At 39.8% G+C, this 16,348-nt stretch overlaps 1 protein-coding gene across 1 annotated transcript in view; it reads right to left on the bottom strand.

The window, feature by feature from the left end:
* C8H10orf67 (chromosome 8 C10orf67 homolog) overlaps positions 1-12,038 on the bottom strand; it is a 95,944-nt gene extending 83,906 nt beyond the window's left edge. The window contains exons 1-2 of the mRNA XM_074405320.1: positions 12,004-12,038; positions 7,729-7,849 (exon numbers count right to left, since the gene is read on the bottom strand). Of these exons, the coding sequence (XP_074261421.1) occupies positions 7,729-7,849; positions 12,004-12,038 (156 nt within the window). The remainder of the gene's footprint in view (positions 1-7,728; positions 7,850-12,003) is intronic.
* Positions 12,039-16,348: the final 4,310 nt, after the last annotated feature.

Below are 16,348 nucleotides of genomic sequence, written 5' to 3'. Positions count from 1 at the left end.
CAGTCTGTTGGGTTTTCTAATAGCAGCAAATACATTCAAGCTCCACTGAAGCCTGACTTCCTAGCTTTGAGTTGAGGAGGAATGCTTCCACTGTCCCTCTCCCATAAGAACCACGGCAATAGCTCTCTCTAAAGATGCCGCTTCAGCAGGTTTTTTCTCTTCACTTCCTGACCTTTATTGCCCTTGATCTGATTCAAAAGCTGAGTCACTCATCTACTGTGAAACATTCCCCTTGCAAAATCTGCAAATGGTTTCTAACCCACAGTTAATTTGGAACTTGATGCCTGGTGTACTGGCATCCTGGGAAGAATTTCATTTTAGTGTCCTCAAAATATATAGGAGATTTTATTTTACAGGTGAGAATACCTTTGAGAGGTTAAGTGACAGTGTTTGGGTGGGGGTCCTGGAAGAGGAAAAAAAAATCAAAAGGGGGACCTCTAAAATCACCGTTAAAAACTTGGAACAAGCCGGGCACAGTGGCTTATGTGTGTAATCTCAGCACTTTGGGAAGCCAAGGAGGAAGGATCACTTGAAGCCAGCAGTTTAAGACCAACCTAAGCAATATAGTGAGACCTGTCTCTACAAAAAATTTAAAAAATAGCCCCGCATGGTGACGCATATCCTGTAGTCCCAGCTACCTGGGAAGCTGAGGCAGAAGGATCACTTGAGCCTAGGAGTTTGGAGCTGCTGTGAGCTATGATTGTGCTACTGCTCTCCCTGCTGGGCAACAGAGGGAGACCCTGTCTCATAAACAAACAAGCAAACAAAACAAAAACTAACTCTGAACAAATCTCTAGCTCATCCCTGAAAGATACATACATGGGGCAGACTGCAAATAGCCTGGCTAGAAATAACAGAACAAAACCAAGAGTTGGACTGCTAAAAAAAAAGATATAATTTTTTATTCGAATCCAAACATGTTAATTGTGTGCTTAAAAAAAAAAAAAAATCTCAACAGTCTTTAGGGGAATATATTAAAACCCAGGGCATAACATCCACGCTGTCTACAATATAATCCAAATTACTGGATATACAAAAAAAAAAAAAAACAGGAAAATGTAATTCAGTCTTAAGAAAATAATGATTAAAACCAATTCCAATATTACCAAAATGTCAGAATTGCCAAAGATTTTGAAGCAGTTATTATAACTATGCATGATAAAGAAAATACGCTGCAATAAATGAAAAAAGGAAGTATCAACAGACAAGCTGAAAATTTTGATAAGGAACACAAAATGTAGAGTTGAAAAATACAATATTCCAAGTTAAAACTTCACTGAAAGAACTTAACAGAACAAAGATAGCACAAAAATCTATGTGAACTTGAAGATGTGTCAAAAAGTAGAAATAAAAAAGATTTTTAAAATTTTACAAAATGGACACTTTAGGGACTTTTGAGTTAATAGTTAGAAGTCTAACATACAAGTAATTGGAATTGCAGAAGGAGAAGACAGAAAAAGTGGGGTAAAACAAATATTTGAAGATGCATTTAGCGGCTCCAAGTCTCCCAAATCTGGTAAGACATGTAGATTTGTAGATGCTCGATTTATTTATCCACGCTGGATAAATACATTAAAACCACACCTAGGTACATAATAATCAAGCTGTCGAAAACCAAAGATTAAAAGAAAATGTTGAAAGCAGACAGAAAAGAAAGAGTGACATACAGGGGAATAACATTTGGAATGACTAATAATGGTTATTTTCTTAGACACTATTAACGCCTGCAGAGCAATTGTAAAGTGAGGGAAAAAAACACAACTTGTCAACCCGGAATTCTATATTCAATGTAAAAACATTTTAAATAAAGAAAACAGAATTTAGTGACAAATACCTACAGTATGAGAATAGCTAAAGAAAGTGTTTTGGGCTAAAGAGAAATAATATGGGCTGGAAAGCTAGATCTTCCGGAAAAAATAAAGAGCAAAGGAAATGGTAAACATCTCAGTACATATAAAATACCAACTTTTCCTCTTATTAACTTAAAATTTATAGCATTATTTAAAGCAAACACTGAGTTTATAATGTATGTATAATAGATACATATGACACTCATAGCATAAAAGACATGGAGGGTGGTAAACAGTTGTAAGGTTATTGCATTTTACATCAAGTTGTACAATATTATTGCTAAGTACACTATAATCCTTGCTGAGCAAAGGATCAAAAGATCTTTAGAAATAATAAAAATTAAACTCAGAAAGAAGTACTGAGATATAGGAAAGAATGATGAGCAAAGAAATTGGTAAATGTGCCAGGTGCGGTGGCTCACGCCTGTAATCCTAGTACTTTGGGAGGCCGAGGCGGGTGGATCACAAGGTCAAGAGATCAAGACCATCCTGGTCAACATAGTGAAACCCCGTCTCTACTAAAAATACAAAAAATTAGCTGGGCATGGTGGCGTGTGCCTGTAATCCCAGCTACTTAGGAGGCTGAGGCAGGAGAATTGCCTGAACCCAGGAGGTAGAGGTTGTGGTGAGCCAAGATTGCGCCATTGCACTCCAGCGTGGGTAACAAGAGCAAAACTCTGTCTCACAAAAAAAAAAAAAAAGAAATAACCGAAATTGGTAAATGTGAGCAAATCTTAAAAAGCATTAATTGCATAAAACATTATGAATTGTTAATTGCAAAAATATTAGGATAAAACAACTGAAATACTTGATAATAATGATATAAAAGAAGGACATGATTAGAGATAAAGGTTCTACATTTCTTGTTTTGTTTCGTAGAAATTACAAATTCTAGTCAACTGTTGAATGTTCAAATTTGAGGATAATCATTAAAAGAATAAAGACAAAATAATTATTAGTAGAGGAGAGAAAAGAAACTGAAGAAAAGTTATCAACACAATGGAAAGAAGGGAAGGAGGAAAAAAGAGGTATAGAAAAAAATAAGATAAAGAAAAATTTTTAAAGAAGTTGTCAGGAAAATACAAATTTATCAGTAGTCACAATACCAACAGAATAAAATATCTATTAAAAGAGACTATTAGATCTGATTTTTTAAAACTATATACAATTTACAGGCTATATATATATATAACACAACACAGAAGTAATGTCAGTGTAGAAATGAGAAAGATTTACCAGGTAAATACTAGCCCAAAGAATGTTGATACAGATGAATTAACACTGACCAAAACAGACAATATGGCCAAAGCCTTCATGTAGAAAATATATATAAATCCAACAATTAACAAATATAGATTGTTTTAAATTTCCTGGCCAGGCACGGGGCTTATGCCTGTAATCCCAGCACTTTGGGAGGTCGAGGGGTGTGTATCACTAGGTCAGGAATTTGAGACCAGCCTGGCCAAAATGGTGAAACCCTGTCTCTACTAAAAATACAAAAATTAGTCATGGTGGTGGTGCACGCCTGTAATTCCAGCTAGTCGGGAGGCTGAGGCAGGAGAATTGCTTGAACCTGGGAGGCAGAGGTTGCAGTGAGCCAAGATTGCACCACTGCACTCCAGCCTGGGTGACAGAGCAAGACTCCATCTCAGAAACAAAAAAAGCTACCAAATAATGTGTCTCACAAGGACTATGTTCTCCAACAATAAAGCACTGAATTTAAAAATCAGCAACATAAAAATATTCTAAAAAGCATGTTTGAAAATTTAATAACCTTCTTATACAGATGAATAAATGAAATGAACAAATGAATGAAAAATCTGAGTGTTTAAATTTAAATACTAATAAAAATACTGTATTTCAAAGTTTGTGGAAGCTAGAAATGTAGTTAGTGAAAAATGTGCAGTTTCAAATGCCTATAAAAGAGAAGAAGAAAGCCTCAAAATCTATGATCTATAGGCATTGGTAGCTGTCAGCCCAATCTTCAGTACCGTGGTTCTTCCTTACCGATGGAACCATGACACTGTCCAGGGCAGCAACGTGCATAGCTAAAGTAACTTCTCTGCAGCTCCTTATAGTTCAAGGGGTCATGTGATACAGATACAGTCAATGAAACACACAGCAAGGGTTTCTATGGAAAGTTTTTGCTTTCCTAAGACAGCTACCACTCCTCCCTACTTCTCCCATATTCTCCTTCCTGTATGAAAAGCAGATGGAGGCTGGAAGAAGAGCAGCCATTTTGCTACTGTATCAGAACTAAGGCAACAAAAGCCAGGCACTAATAGTGGAGATGTGAGAAGATAAAAATGAATGTACATCACACAGATCAGAGAGCCACTGCCCTAACTCTGGATTCTCTAACTCTACACCTCTTGATATTTTATGAAGCCAAGCAGTTGTTTTTTTCTAAACATGGAGCTATATGCTATCTTAATTGATACCCAGATCCAACTCAAGAAATTAAAAAAAGAGAAACAAGTCAGGCACAGTGGCTCATACCTATAATCCGAGCACTTTGAGAGGCTAGACAGGAGGATTGCTTAAGCTCAGAAGTTTGAGGCCAGCCTGGGCAACATAGTGAGACCCTACCTCTCCAGCAAATTTTAAAAATTAGCCAGGTGTGGTGGCACATGCCTGTAGTTCCAGTTACTCAGACGGCTGAGGCAGGAGGATCACTTGAGACCAGGAAGCTAAGGCTGCAGTGAGCCGTGACTCTGCCACTACATCCCAGCCTGGACAACAGAGTGGACCCTGTCTCATAAAACAACAAAACAAAGCAACAAAAAAAGGAAAAACAGAGTAAACACAAATAAAGGAGAAGGAATTAAATAATAAATACAATAAAATAAATTTATGAACTAGAAAATAAAAATACAATAGGATTAATACACCCTAAAATTGGGTGTCTGAAAAAAAACTAATAAAATAGACAACTCTGCCAAGTCACTAAGAAAAAAGAAAGGAGATACATAGACAATATTCAACATTGAAAAGGAATGAAACTACAGATATGAGAAATACTTAAAAATAATAAGAGAATGCAATAAACATTATACCAATAATTTGAAGATTTAACAAAAATCAATACTTTTGTAGCAAAACATAACATCAAAACTGACCCAGAATATTTAAGACAACAGTAATATATACATAATAAAATAACAATAGTAATAAAATAAGCATAGTTTTACATGCAAGTTCTAACAAATATTGAAGAAACAGATATTCCCAATCTTATGTGAACTATTCCAGAGAATAGACTAGGAAACATTTCTCATCTTATGAGGATACTGTGACCTTGGTACTAAGATTGAACAACAACAGTATAAGAAAAGAGTATTATAGGATATAGCCTGGAAAACATAGCAAGACCCTATGCCTACCAAAACTTTAAAAATTAGCTGGGCGAGGTGGTGCACTCCTGTAATCCTGGCTAGTCAGGAGGCTGCAGTGGAAGAATTGCTTGTGCCCAGGAGTTCAAGGTCACAGTGAGTTATGATTTTCACTGCACTTCAGCCTGGGCAACAGAGCAAGACCCTGTCTAAAAAAAAAAAAAAAAAATTACAGGGCAATCTCACTTAAAATAGATGAAAATAAATCCTCAATAAAATAATAGCAAATAATGCAGAAATGCAAAAAGAAATATTATGATCCAGCTGGGTTTATTTCAGGAAGTCAAGGACGGTTTACTACTCAAAAACCAAATTTTACCACATCATCAGATAATGGAGAAAAGCCATATGACTGCATGATCATTTCAATAAGTCCATGAAAAGTACTTAAGGCCAGTCATTTCATAATTTTTAAAAAGCCTTTATTAATTAGAAATAGATGACATCCTTAATCTGATTTAACATTTGAATCAGATTTTGGTTCAACTATAACAAAAAATCCAAATAGCCAGGTGTGGTTGGGAATAGCCCGTATTTCCAATACTTTGGGAGGCCAAGGCAGCAGGATCACTCGAGGCCAGGGGTTTGGGACCAGCTTGGGCAACATATTAAGACCCTGTCTCTACAAAATAATAGAAAAAGAAAATTAGCCAGCTGTGGTGGTATACACCTGTAGTCCCAGTTACTAAGTAGGCTGAGGTGGGAGGATCACTCAAGCCCAGGAAGTCGAGGCTGTTGTCACCAATGATACCATCACTACCCTCCAGCCTAGGTGACAGAGTGAGACCTTTTCTCAAAAAAAAAAAAAAAAAAAAAAAAAAAAAAAAAAAAAAAAAAAAATCTAAATAACAGAAGCATAAATGAGAAATAAGTTAATTTATCTCCCTAGAAAGCTACCTAGGCAATCAATGAATAAAATTATCTAAGATTCTTCCATCTTACAACTCTTTTGAAAACTATTTCAACTTCATGGTCCAAATGGTAGAAGCCAAAGAAGTAAGGAAAGGAAGGAAACCAGGAAACCAGGAAACCAGGAAGGAAGGAAGGAAGGAAGGAAGGAAGGAAGGAAGGAGGGAGGGAGGGAGGGAGGGAGGGACGGAGGGAGGAGAGAGGGAAGGAAGGAAGGAAGGAGAGGGAATTAGAGAGGGAAGGAGCAGGGAGGGAAGGAGGAGTGAAGGGAGAAGTGACAGAGGGTGCATGTGAACTGTCTCAAAGAAGGTTTCCCAGAGTTGCCACAGACCTTTTCCATCCGACCAGAACGTGGTCATTTGGACACAGTTACAAAATAATAAAATTATAAAATGCTTCTGAAAGTATAAAAGGAGACAATAAATTGGCAAATATGTAGGAAAGAGACATTCTCAAAAGTTACTAGTGGGAGTGTAAATTGGTACAATCCCTATGCAGGGCAATTTGGCAATATCCTTCAAAACGACTAATGCATACATCCTCTGACTCAGAAATTCCACTTTTAAGAATTTACATCACAGATTTACTGGCATATGAGTATGTGCTGTGCAGGATTATTCATCACAGTAAAATATTAGAAATGACCAAAATGTCCATCAATATGGAAAGCTAAATATATGATGTATATTTTGTGATGTAATGTACTTATGAAATAAATCAGAAAGCTCTTTTATGTGTCAATATGGAACACCTTCCAAATGTCAAAACAAAATCAAGGTAGACAAGTGTATTTATAGTGGGATGCTACCTCATGTGACAGCTTTACTGATTAGGATTTTTAATAATAACTCTTGATCTCCAATGTACATGCAATACTATATTTCTTTACAATAAAAAAAGATCCAGCCAGGCAAGACGGCTCATGCTTGTGATCCTAGTACTTTGGGAAGCTGAGGTGGGTAGATTGCTTGAGCCCAGGAGGTCAAGACCACCCTGAAAAACATGGCAAAATCCCATCTCTACAAAAAATACAAAACAATTAGCTGGGTGCATCTGTAGTCCCAGATACTTGTGAGGCTGAAGTGGGAGGATCACCTGAGCCCTGGAGGTGGAAGCTGCAGTGAGCTATGACCACACCTCTGCACTCCAGCCTAGGTGATAGAGTAAGACACTGTCTCAAAAAAAAAAAAAAAAAAAAAAAAAAAAAAAAAAATCAAAATATAACAAAATGTTAACATTTGACAAAGTTGGATGACAGGTTAAACAGTTATTCATTATATTATTCTCTACATTTATCTATATGTAAAAATGTTTGATAATTGTTTAAAGTATCATAAATAGAAAATGTTCACAGATTTCAAAAGAATTCCAGAGTATCAAATACTTTACTAAACAAATTAACATATGTAAGCATGACATAAATATTAGTAGCCTATATTAATAATTTTTAAAGCACAGCTGTTGCTCAAGGATGCTAATATTTAAAAAATCTTAATTTCCTTCTGTCTGTGAAAGAAACATGAAGGCAACTAATGCCAAAAATTATCTCAGAAGTTTCAAATTAAATTCAGATTTACCTGCTCTAACTTTTGTGTAGATGAACTCAACTCTTTTATTGACAATATTTCACTGGAATCGGTTTGAGTAGCATGGTCTGTGTTGAAAAAGCCAACCTTTAAATCATCTGAAATATTAAGTCTGAAAACAAAAGAAATTAAATGTGCTTTATGTCATAGGTTATTTTCTCAGAAACAGATGTTAGTGTGTACTTTTTTTTGGCGTAAATCATATCGTATTTAAGCATTCTAAGAGGTTAGTGAGGTGAGGAAAACTCTGAATTAGCTCTGGAGGTAAGGAGGATAATGAGATTATCCAATTCCCTGGACTGGGGCATATTGCTCTACTGATACTCATCTGATTTCCACATTTCTAAGATATGATCGATTTATATACCTGCTTTTAATATCTTCTGTACTGTTATTGCCTGTGCTACTGCTGGAAATAATTCTGGATTATTTATGGGCCTATTCAGCAGAAACCCTTTAAGACAGTGGTTCTCAAAGTATGGTTTGAGGACCCCTGGGGTTCTGGGATATTCTTTTAGAACATCAATGAGATCAAACTAATTTTATAATAATATTAATATTTTATTTGTCTTTTTCACTATCATTTGCTCACAAATGTTCGGTGGAGTTTTCCAGAGGCTACAGATTACACAGAAGCAGCTATGAGAATTGAGCTCTCTTCCATTTAGCCAGGCATGGAAAAGCTTTGCAAAAATGTAACACAGTGACACTCTTCCCATGAAAAGTTTTGTTTTAAAACAACACAGTTAGTTTTTCTTTAAAATAGTCTATTTCCAGCTACTCTAGAGGCTGAGGCAGGAGGATTGTTTGAGCCCAGAAGGGTGAGGCTGCAGTGAGCTGTCAATGTACCACCACACTCCAGCCTAGGCAACAGAGAAAGAACCTGTCTCAGAAAAAAACCAAAATAAATGAAACATGGTATTTATATCAACACACACCTGGTTTCTCCTTATTTTAAATCAATCAATTTAAATATATTTTAATTTTCTCCTTTTAAATTTCCAATCTGGCAACTATCAATAGATAAGACCAACATAAACTAAAGCTCTCTGAGGGCGCTGATAATTTTTCAGAATATAGAGAGGTCTTGAAATCAAAATGTTTGAGAATTGCTTCTTTAAGATGATCACACCACCCTCCTATATTTGATTTTCAAACGCTATTCCTAAAAAATCTGAATAGGCCAGGAGCAAGTGTTTGTCAACTAATACAGATTTCTAATGACGGGCATCTCAAACAGCATTAAAAAGGCAATTTTCTGATGCACTCTGTCAATCTGATTAAACTTACCACAACTGTTTCTAAAATGTCAGCTAAGTAAGAGAACCACAAAAGCCCAAGTAGAATTATCAGACTTTTCAGCGTAGGTGCAAAAGGCAGAATGTCTGCTTCTATCCTGCCTCTTCTGCCAAGAGCAGACCTCAATGCAGGGCAGCCCATGGCAACTCCCCTCTTCTTGTATGCAGGCTGAACCTCCGATCTGTCCCCCACAGAACTCAGATGCAGTTGACCATATCCCCAGTGCCAAGTGTAACTCCAAGCTGGGCTAAGCCCGTCAGAGTTATCCCACTCTCCTTGGCAGTCGATGTCCAGGGATGGGTGTAGAACTCAGGTCTGAAGAGGGAGACTTTAGGAAGGATCTGTTGGGAGCTAGTAAGAAAGCTTTCTACACTCCTATAAAGGGGGTGCCAGAGGAGAGCTTTCTTCCGTGACTCTGGACTTTGCCAAGAGTGGAAGTGATGCCAAGTACTAGCACAATCACTCGGTGACCACAAGAGGGGCCAGCCAGGGCACAGATGTCAAAAAAGAGAGAAATAGGTTGGCCATGGTGACTCATGCCTATAATCCCAGCACTTTGCGAGGCCGAGGCAGGAAGAGCACTTGAAGTCAGAAGTTTGAGATCAGCCTGGCCAATAGGGTGAAACCCCGTGTTGATTAAAAATACAAAAATTAGCTGGCTGTGGTGACACATCCCTATAATCCCAGCTAGTCGGGTGGCTGAGGCACGAGAATTGCTTGAACCTGAGGGGCAGAGGCTGCAGTGAGCTGAGATCACACCACTGCACTCCAGCCTTGGTGACAGAGCAAGACTTTGTCTGAAAAACAAAGATGGAAATAAATTTGACTGATGACTTCGCTCAGCCATTGACTCAACAAGTTCTGAAACCTGTCATACCTCCAATCTTCCAGTAATGTCACAGAATAAGTGCACCAATTGTTGGCACTTTCTGTCAACTGTAGCCGAAAACATCCTCACTGATACTCTTTCTATGTGACATGAGATAAATTGCTAAACCTTTCTGTGTCTTAGTTTCCTCTTAAAGAAAATAATAGTCTCCATTTCAGAGTTGCTGTGAGAATTTAGTACAGGCGTCCCCAAACTTTTTACACAGGGGGCCAGTTCACTGTCCCTCAGACCGTTGGAGGGCCGCCACATACTGTGCTCCTCTCATTGACCACCAGTGAAAGAGGTGCCCCTTCCTGAAGTGCGGCGGGGGGTCGGATAAATGGCCTCAGGGGGCCGCATGCGGCCTGTGGGCCGTAGTTTGGGGACACCTGATTTAGTGTGTTAATACTTAGAAGTACTTTGAATGATTCTTGATACACAGTAAGTCCTCAAGAAATGTTACCCATTATTGGTGCTGCAGTGGTGGTTTCTACTGTCACTACTGTGTTCTGAAATGTCACAGTTTTTTCATTGTATTTGGAAAAAACCAAGCTTTTTTATATGATAGTTTTTTATATATTTAATTCACATTAAATGGCCTCTCTTAGTTGGGCAGCTGCTAAAGAGTTAGCAGGATGTTCAGGAACTTGGAAGGAACAGATTGACAGATGGGTGTCAAGAGTGTCTGGGAAGAGTTCTGTGGATGAGCCTTTGAAAATGGGCACAGACTGTAAAGGTGTTTGCGCGGCATCTGAATGCTCATCCAAGGGAATCCACTGCAGAGAAAGCAGTTAAAGAATTAGGCAATGACACAGTCTGTGGATATTGATCAGTTTCCTTTTGCAGCCAACCCCTGTTTTCTTCATGGCCCTTGAACAAAACGGCCATGGTGTCAGGGATCAAGTTAAACAATGTGGTTTTCCCCTTACCAAGGCTGGCCTGGATACCATAGGTGCTCAGTGCCTAACTAGTCAACAGCAAAGATCAAGGCTGAGGTCTCAATATGGCAGCATGAACCAGGGGGAAACAGCCAGCCACCTAGCGACAGGTTCATAGCACTGAACCTCGTTCAGCATCCTCACTGGAATACACATTTATTTTGGATGTGGATTTGCATTCCCTGACTCGACTGTACCAGCCAGAACCACCAGGCATGAACTTTCAGAACGCCTTATGTTCTGTAAGTTCATGGTATTCTCACAGCATCAGCTCCCATCAAAGACTTCATTTCACAGCAAAAGACAGGCAACAATGGACTCATGCTCATGGAATTCAGTGATCTTATCATATAACCCATCACCCAGAAGTGGCTGGCCTAATAGAAAGGTCAAATAACTTACAGAAGATTCATTCAAGGCCAGGTATAGTGGTTCTTGTCCCAGCACTTTGGGAGGCTGAGGGGGAAAGAGCACTTGAGCCCAGAAGTTTAAGCCTGGGCAACATAGTGAGACCCTGTCTCTACAAAAAAACAATAACAAAATTATCTGGGCATGGTGGCACACACCTGAACAGCCAGCAACATTCAGAAGCAGCAAATCCATGAAAGAATGTGGTTCTGTGTCACAGGATGCAGCATATGCTTTGAAACAGTATATGGTGCTATCTCTCCTACAGCCATATGCAAGAATCAAGAGGTGCCTCTCATTCTTATACCAAAATTACAGCTTCCTGTTTCTGCAACGTTAGGATCTGCTTATTTGGAAATCTTAGTTCCCAAGGGAAGAATGTTTCCACCAGAAAACGTGACAGAAATGCTATTGAATTAGATGACACTGATGACCAGTCACTTTGTGATCCTTACGGTGCTGAAACAAAGGCAGAAAAGGAGGTCACTCTGCTGGCTGAAGTGATCGATTCTAAATACCAAGGGGCAATTGGGTTGCTGGTGCACAAGAGAGTCAAGGAGAACTCTATTAGGAACCCAGAGGATTCCTTGGGGTGCCTCTTAGGGTTTCTGTGCTCAGTAGTAAAGATTAATGGAAAAAAGGCAACACCCCCCTGCCCCCCAAAAAAGAGAGCAGAACTTTCAGGAACTCAGGACTTCCAAAAATGAAGATTTAGATCTCGCAACCAGGTAAAGAAATTTGACCTGTCGGTACCTTTCAGCAAGTTTCTCAGCCACTGGGCACGCCATCCCTGCAGACCAGCAGTTGTCACACCCTCTGGCAAGTTTCTCTGCCACCACACTGTAAGGCTGGTTGCCTCACGGGGAGTTCGAACACACCCATCTCCCTCCCCACTTGAAAATTATGTTAACAGAATGTGCCCATCATCTAGCTCTGCCTTGGCAATCCCCTCTGCACTCGGCACCTAGCTCGCTCACCGGAAGTCCCACCTACCTACCAACAGCAGCTCACCCGGGCCACATCCTGTTTCTCCAAGTCCAATCCAACGCCTTCACTCCCTATAAAACCCCCCACTCCTGCGAGGACGCAGGTGCGGCTTCCCTGGCCCCTCTCTCCGGGTCCACAGAACCTCGCCCGGGAGCTGAATAAATTAGCATCTAATTTTCTTGTGCTGGCCTCAGTTTCCTTGTTTTTAACTCGGCAATAAACCTACAGAGAATAAATTGTGAACACGCCGTCTCCGAAGAGGTCTCGGAATCACAACCTTTGAGGGTGGGTCTTCTAACTCCTTTGTTTCTGCCCTGGTTCCTCTTCCTCAGATCTGGAGGTCATAGCTGATTTTCGCGTTTGCTATCACTGTGTTGCTTAGAGTCTTCTTTCACCATCTTACTGCCTCTTTCTAGTTAAAACTCCTTCTTAATATTTAATAAAGAACAGAAAATAGTCCCTGTTCAAATTACTGTTGAAGTTTCTGCCTTCTGTCTGCACGCTGAGTGCCACATCAATATCGTAAATATAAATAGACACAGGAACTAACTGTTTCTGTATAGTCCACACTGCTGCACATTTAACAGGCCTCAGTATTCATCTTTCCAGGATAGAAATGCAATCCTTTACCCTATTCAGTGCTAAGCAGCTCCTTTTTACTATTCAGCCACGTTTTTCATTAAGCATGAACACGTATGTTCTTTTGCTCCTTCTCATTTTAAGCAAAAGACTTATGGTGGGTGGTAGGCTTATGGAGTGTGAATAGTTTTTATCAATACACATTTTTTTCAAGATATGATTTAGAAATTGAAATGATAAGTTATTCCTTCTGGTGCCATAACATTACAATACTACTATATGATATTTTAAAATCAGGTCCAGGCTGGGTACGGTGGCTAACACCAGCACTTTGGGAAGCTGGGGCAGGCAGACTGCTTGAGCGTAGGAGTTTGAGACCAGCCTGGGCAGTATGGTGAAACCCTGTCTCTACAAAAATACAAAATACATATTATTAGCTGGGCATAGTAACACACACCTGTGACCCCAGCTAGTTAAGAGGCTGAAGTGAGGACCCCTTGAGCCTAGGAGTTAGAGGTTGCAGTGAGCTGTGAATGTGCCACTGCACTCCAGTCTAAGCAAAAGAGGGGGAGACTCTGTCTTAAAAAAATAATAAATAATAAAATAAGGCCAGGCACAATGGCTCATGTCTGTAATCCCAGCACTTTGGGAGGCTGACGTGGGCAGATCAGGAGGTCAGAAGATCAGGACCATCCTGGCTAACACAATGAAATCCTGTTTCTACTAAAAATACAAAAAAAAAACAACAAACAAACAAACAAAAAATTAACTGGGCATGTGGCCTGCACCTGTAATTCCAGCTACTCATTAGGAGAATTGCTCCAACTGAGGAGATGGAGGTTGCAGTGAGCTGAGATAGCACCATTGCACTTCAGCCTGGGTGACAGTGAGACTCCGTTTCAAAATAAATATATAAACAAAAATAAATCAGTAAATAAAATCAGATCCAATAATTTTATAGATACCTCCTCCAGAGTGTCTAAGAATATTATTAGTACACAGCTATTGAGTGCCTAACTTGTTCCATGAACTCAAGATACATATATTAAACCTGAATTCTCCCATCCCACAATCCTTCCAATGATCTTAGAAGAGAGATGCTATTTTTTTTTTGAAGATGTGGAAACTGAGGTTCAATGAAAGTAAATAACTCATCTAAAATCATAAGCCGGAAGTGGCAGATTCTTCTTCTAAATTCCTGATGAGGATAAGCCCATGACTCTACAGTTTCACCAGTTCTAACTTTTTATGTGACTGATTCAAAAAGATCCAGCTCATTCAGAATCTAAGTGAAAGAGGAAGATGTATGATTTGGTGTCCCTTCACATTCCAAATGTCTCTAATTTTAGCTAACAACCCCGATGCTTAGAATGGAAATCCACATCACAACAAATTAGCTAAGTGGTTCCTACACGGTCTTCATTTATAGTCTCAGCAATTCTATTTCTGAATAATAAGTTGGTTGTTATGCATAAAACAGAGTTTTGGGAATATAATTATGCTTTTTAAAATAAATTAGATACAAAATTAACGTCCTGATTTATTTTGGAAAACAGACCTACGAAAATGTGTTAATAAAATGCAATGACTCTTCTCACTGAATCCTAGAATTGTCCATCCTACCAATGCTTATAATAAATCAGTCAATGAAGATAGCATTAGGTGCGCTAAATTTTCACTGTGGCATACTTCTCAGTGCCAAGTAAGAATATTGCTTCCTTTTATTCCTCTTCAACGAACACAAAACTTTGATATGCTTCATGGCTCATAAACTTCTCTAACTACACTCACTTCCTGCCTGATGTCATCAAGACTCTCAGCTTAAGACACCATCTTTGTGCTAATTATTTGCAAACTGATATAGCCAAGCTGAACCTCTCAACTTCAGACTCATATAATCAACTACCTACTTAACAGCCTAAATGGATGCCTAACAGTCACTGCTGACATAGCATGACCAAAAGTAAGCTTATGACATTCCCTTCAGACCTGTTCATCTCATTATCTTCCCCATCTGCGTTAATGGCAATTCCATTTTACCTGTTCATCAAGGTCTCTCTGCACCCCCAACCACTGCTGCTCCACAGTCATCTTCCATGAGGAATATCCTAATAGTCTCCTGTTTCCTCGCTTCTGCCCTTGTCCTCATTTTAGTCTATGATCAAAGCAGCAGAGTTATCCCGTTGAAGGATAAATCAAATCCTGTCACTCCTCTATACCAATCCCTTCATGACTTCCCATTTCAAAGAAAAAGCTGAAGTCCTTATGGTGGTCTAAAGCCCCTCACTCCAGGAACCGACCCCCTTCCCTCTGACTTCATCTCCACTACTCTCCCTCTCTCTGCTCCAGCCATGCTGGCCTCCTTGCTGCTCCTAGGACATCCAGGTACCATCTTTCTACCCAGTGTTCTCTCTGCCTAGAATACCTGGTACCCTGATAGATCCTTAGAGCTCCCACGTCAAGCCTTCAAGTCTTCACCCCAATGTCATTTTCTCAGTGAAGGCTTTCCTGACACCGTATCTAAAATCTGCAGTCCAGGCCTGTTGTGGTGGCTCATTCTTGTAAACCCAGCACTTTGGGAGGCCGAGGCTGGAGGACTGCTTGAGCCCAGGAGTTTGAGACCAGCCTGGGTAACACAGGAAGAACAGGTATTAAAACAAACAAACAAACAAACAAACAAAAACAAAAAACAAAAACAGCCAGTCATGCTGGCATGTGCCTGTTGTTTCAGCTACTCAGAAGGCTGAGGTGGAGGAACTGCTTGACTCCAGGAGTTCAAAGCTGCACTGAGCAATGATTGTTCCACTACACTCTAGCCTGGGTGACAGTGTGAGACCCTGACTCTAAAAATAAAAATTAAAAAATTAAATTAAATCACAACTCCCTCCCTACCTGGTCCTCCCCACACACACCATACCCCTCTTCTCTCTCCCTATGCTAGATTTCTTCCTTATCACTAACCACTATCTAACTAATTATATAGTTGACTTGTTTATCTAGTTCATCATTGGTTCCTGACTAGGATGCAAACTCCACAGAGGCGGGGCTTTCATCTGCTTTGTAGACCACTGCTCCTCCGTGCATTATCCTGGCATGTTCAGGCCTCAGATCCCAGGATTTCGGTCAACACCTGGGCCTCTCTCATTCACACTCAGTCACCGGCTCAGTCACCCTAGCACTCTGGGTGAAGAGGAACGAATAGGATCAGTGGTTCTTTTGTTCAGTCAATGAGCACCTGGCACGATCAGTCTGCCCTTGAGCCCAGCAGGTGCATATTTTTGGGGAGCTACCCCACCATGGAATGCTAAGGAGTCCAGGGCAGGATACCATTCCTATCAGCAAACACTAGACCAGGGTAGACACTGTGTGCCTCTGGTGTTTACCACGTGCTGCCTCTAATAGGTGCTATTCACAATCACCACTAGACTGACCCATTTTAACAAACGTACCCATTGAATACAGTGAAACTGGGGAAGCCGAGCCCAAGAGCACTGCCTCACTGGGTCAGTCCCACTGCTAGGCTAGGACACCT

Source organism: Saimiri boliviensis, chromosome 8, assembly GCF_048565385.1.
Source record: "Saimiri boliviensis isolate mSaiBol1 chromosome 8, mSaiBol1.pri, whole genome shotgun sequence".
Classification (NCBI taxonomy): domain Eukaryota; kingdom Metazoa; phylum Chordata; class Mammalia; order Primates; family Cebidae; genus Saimiri; species Saimiri boliviensis.
The sequence above is the reverse complement of the archived record's forward strand: the minus strand, read 5'-3'. Positions and strand labels throughout refer to the sequence as shown.